This window comes from Passer montanus, unplaced genomic scaffold, assembly GCF_014805655.1.
Source record: "Passer montanus isolate IOZ18808 unplaced genomic scaffold, ASM1480565v1 scaffold554, whole genome shotgun sequence".
Classification (NCBI taxonomy): domain Eukaryota; kingdom Metazoa; phylum Chordata; class Aves; order Passeriformes; family Passeridae; genus Passer; species Passer montanus.
In genome coordinates, this window is record NW_024370529.1 from 10,459 (window position 1) to 13,949 (window position 3,491).

General features: G+C 64.5%; 1 protein-coding gene across 1 annotated transcript; it reads right to left on the bottom strand.

The window, feature by feature from the left end:
* Window positions 1-6: 6 nt before the first annotated feature.
* Window positions 7-2,849, bottom strand: LOC120510143 (ubiquitin thioesterase OTUB1-like). Its single transcript, XM_039725639.1, has 3 exons — window positions 2,624-2,849; window positions 2,181-2,270; window positions 7-233 (listed from the first exon to the last, which is right to left on the bottom strand). Exons 1-3 carry the CDS (start codon window positions 2,813-2,815, stop codon window positions 36-38), a joined length of 480 nt encoding a protein of 159 aa, XP_039581573.1. The 5' UTR covers window positions 2,816-2,849; the 3' UTR covers window positions 7-35.
* Between the last annotated feature and the right edge of the window lie 642 nt (window positions 2,850-3,491).

Consider the following 3,491-nt stretch of genomic DNA (forward strand, 5'->3'; position numbering starts at 1 on the left):
TCGGGGGGGTCCCGGCGGGGCGGTGGGCGCGGGGGTCACTTGTAGAGGATGTCGTAGTGGCCGGGCCGGTAGAGGAGGCAGACGCGGGGCTGCGAGCCCTCGGGGAACACGTGCGGGTTGGTGGCACCGCCCTCGCCCCGGTCCATGTACTCCACCAGGATGGAGACGTGCAGCGCCCGCGCCAGCGCGATGATGTGGATGTGGTCGCTCTCCTTGGACATGGGCTCCACCTCCTGGGGACAAGGGACAGACAGGGGACAGAGAGGGGACAGAAAGGGGACAATGGTCAGTGAGGTGTGGGTCTCTCTCCTTGGACATGGGCTCCACCTCCTGAGGGGACACACAGGGGACAGAGAGGGGACAGAAAGGGGACAATGGTCAGTGAGGTGTGGGTCTCTCTCCTTGGACATGGGCTCCACCTCCTGAGGGGACACACAGGGGACAGAGAGGGGACAGAAAGGGGACAATGGTCAGTGAGGTGTGGGTCTCTCTCCTTGGACATGGGCTCCACCTCCTGAGGGGACACACAGGGGACAGAGAGGGGACAGAAAGGGGACAATGGTCAGTGAGGTGTGGGTCTCTCTCCTTGGACATGGGCTCCACCTCCTGAGGGGACACAGGGGGGACAGAGATGGGACAATGGTCAGTGAGATGATGTGGATGTGGTCGCTCTCCTTGGACATGGGTTCCACCTCCTGGGGACAAGGGACAAACAGGGGACAGGGGTCAGTGAGGTGTGGTCACTCTCCTTGGACATGGGCTCCACCTCCTGAGGGACACAGAGGGGACAGAGAAGTGGATGTGGTCACTCTCCTTGGACATGGGCTCCACCTCCTGGGGACACAGAGGGGACAGACAGGGGACACAGAAGGGACAGAGAGGGGACAATGGTCAGTGAGGTGTGGTTGCTCTCCTTGGACATGGGCTCCACCTCCTGGGGACAGACAGGGGACAGAGGGAGACACAGAGAGGACAATGGTCAGTGAGGTGTGGGGGACACAGTGGTCAGTGGGGTGTGCACGTGGTCACTCTCCTTCCACACGGGCACATGCCCACGTGCCCCAGACACAGTGACAGAGGTGCCCAGGTGCCTGTACCTGCTGGCAGAGCTGCCAGGTGCCCCAGACACAGTGACAGAGATGCCCAGGTGCCCCAGGTACAGTGCCCAGGTGCCCCTCAGATGGTGCCCACGTGCCTGTACCTGCTGGCAGAGCTGCCAGGTGCCCCAGGTGCCCCTCCCATGGTGCCCAGGTGCCCCCAGGTGGTGCCAGGTGCCCCAGGCGCCCCAGGTACAGTGCCCAGGTGCCCCTTGCCCAGTGCCAGGTGCCCGTACCTGCTGGCAGAGCTGCCAGGTGCCCCTCACCTGGTGCCCAGGTGCCCCCAGGTGCCCCAGGTACAGTGCCCAGGTGCCCCAGGGGGTGCCCAGGTGGTGCCCAGGTGGTGCCCAGGTGGTGCCAGGTGCCCCAGGTGCCCCTTGCCCATGCCCCAGGTGCCCCTTGCCCAGTGCCAGGTGCCCCAGGGGGTGCCCAGGTGGTGCCCAGGTGGTGCCCAGGTGGTGCCAGGTGCCCCAGGTGCCCCTTGCCCAGTGCCAGGTGCCCCAGGGGGTGCCCAGGTGGTGCCCAGGTGGTGCCCAGGTGCCCGTACCTCTCCTTGGACATGGGCTCCACCTCCTGGGGACAGACAGGGGACAGAGAGGGGACAATGGTCAGGGGACACACAGGAGACAGTGGTCACTGTCCTTGGACATGGGCTCCACCTCCTGAGGGGACACAGAGGGGACAGACAGGGGACAGAGGGGACAGACAGGGGACAGGGGTCAGGGGACATGGGGACAATGGTCAGTGAAGTGTGGGTCACTCTCCTTGGACATGGGCTCCACCTCCTGGGGACAGACAGGGGACAGAGGGGACAGTGGGGTGTGAGGGCTCCCAGGTGCCCCTCCCATGGTGCCCAGGTGGTGCCAGGTGCCCCAGGTGCCCCTCACACAGTGCCCAGGTGCCCCAGGCGGTGCCAGGTGCCCCAGGTGGTGCCCAGGTGGTGCCCAGGTGCCCCTTGCCCAGTGCCAGGTGCCCGTACCTGCTGGCAGAGCTGCCAGGTGCCCCTCACACAGTGCCCAGCTGCCCCAGGTGGTGCCCAGGGGGTGCCCAGGTGGTGCCCAGGTGGTGCCCAGGTGCCCGTACCTGCTGGCAGAACTCCTTGATGCTGCGGCCGCCCTCCAGGAACTGCTCGAAGAAGCGCCGGTGGCGCTCCTTGGACATGGGCTCCACCTCCTGGGGACAGACAGGGGACAGAGGGGACAGTGGGGTGTGAGGGACACCGGGAGACACAGAGGGGACAACGGTCAGTGAGGTGTGGGGGACACAGTGGTCAGTGGGGTGTGCACGTGGTCACTCTCCTTCCACACGGGCACATGCCCACGTGCCCCAGACACAGTGACAGAGGTGCCCAGGTGCCTGTACCTGCTGGCAGAGCTGCCAGGTGCCCCAGGTGCCCTTCACACAGTGCCCAGGTGCCCGTCATATGACAGAAGTGGCCCTGGTACCCCTCACACAGTGCCCAGCTGCCCCAGGTGGTGCCCAGGGGGTGCCCAGGTGGTGCCCAGGTGGTGCCCAGGTGCCCGTACCTGCTGGCAGAACTCCTTGATGCTGCGGCCGCCCTCCAGGAACTGCTCGAAGAAGCGCCGGTGGCGCTGCAGGCAGCCCGAGGTGAGCAGGCGCAGGTAAACCACCAGGTAATCCGACGTGGCCGGCTCGTTGAACGCCGCCAGCAGCTCCGGCAGCGGCACGCGGCGCTCCACGCGCTCGATCAGCTCCATCAGCTGCAACACACGTGTGTCAGGTGTGTCACACCTGTCATACACACCTGTCACACCTGTGTCACACCTGTCACACCTGTGTCACACCTGTGTCACACACACGCGGCGCTCCACGCGCTCGATCAGCTCCATCAGCTGCAACACACGTGTGTCAGGTGTGTTACACCTGTCATACACACCTGTCACACCTGGGTCACACCTGTCACACCTGTGTCACACACACGCGGCGCTCCACGCGCTCGATCAGCTCCATCAGCTGCAACACACGTGTGTCAGGCGTGTTACACCTGTGTGTCACCTGTCACACCTGTGTCACACACGCAGCGCTCCACGCGCTCGATCAGCTCCATCAGCTGGGGACACACGTGTGTCAGGTGCGTTACACCTGTGCCACACCTGTCACACCTGTCACACCTGTGTCACACCTGTCACACACACCCGTCACACACACCTGTCACACACACCTGTCACACACACCTGTCACACACACCTGTCACACACCTGTCACACCTGGGTCACACCTGTCACACACACACCTGGCTGTCACCCGTGTCACCTGTCACACCTGTCACACCTGTGTCACACCTGTCACACACACCTGTCACACACACCTGTCACACCTGTCTCACCCTTCTGAGCCCCCCAAAACCCCTCAGAGCCCCCAACCCCACCCCAG

Bases quoted from the DNA above. Each gene is read 5' to 3' on its own strand.
- LOC120510143 (XM_039725639.1), bottom strand. From the start codon at position 2,815: ATGGAGCTGATCGAGCGCGTGGAGCGCCGCGTGCCGCTGCCGGAGCTG. The intron at 2,271-2,623 runs GTACGGGCACCT...GTCTGTCCCCAG, and splicing joins TCAAGGAGTTCTGCCAGCAG to GAGGTGGAGCCCATGTCCAA. The intron at 234-2,180 runs GTACGGGCACCT...CCTTGTCCCCAG, and splicing joins TCAAGGAGTTCTGCCAGCAG to GAGGTGGAGCCCATGTCCAA.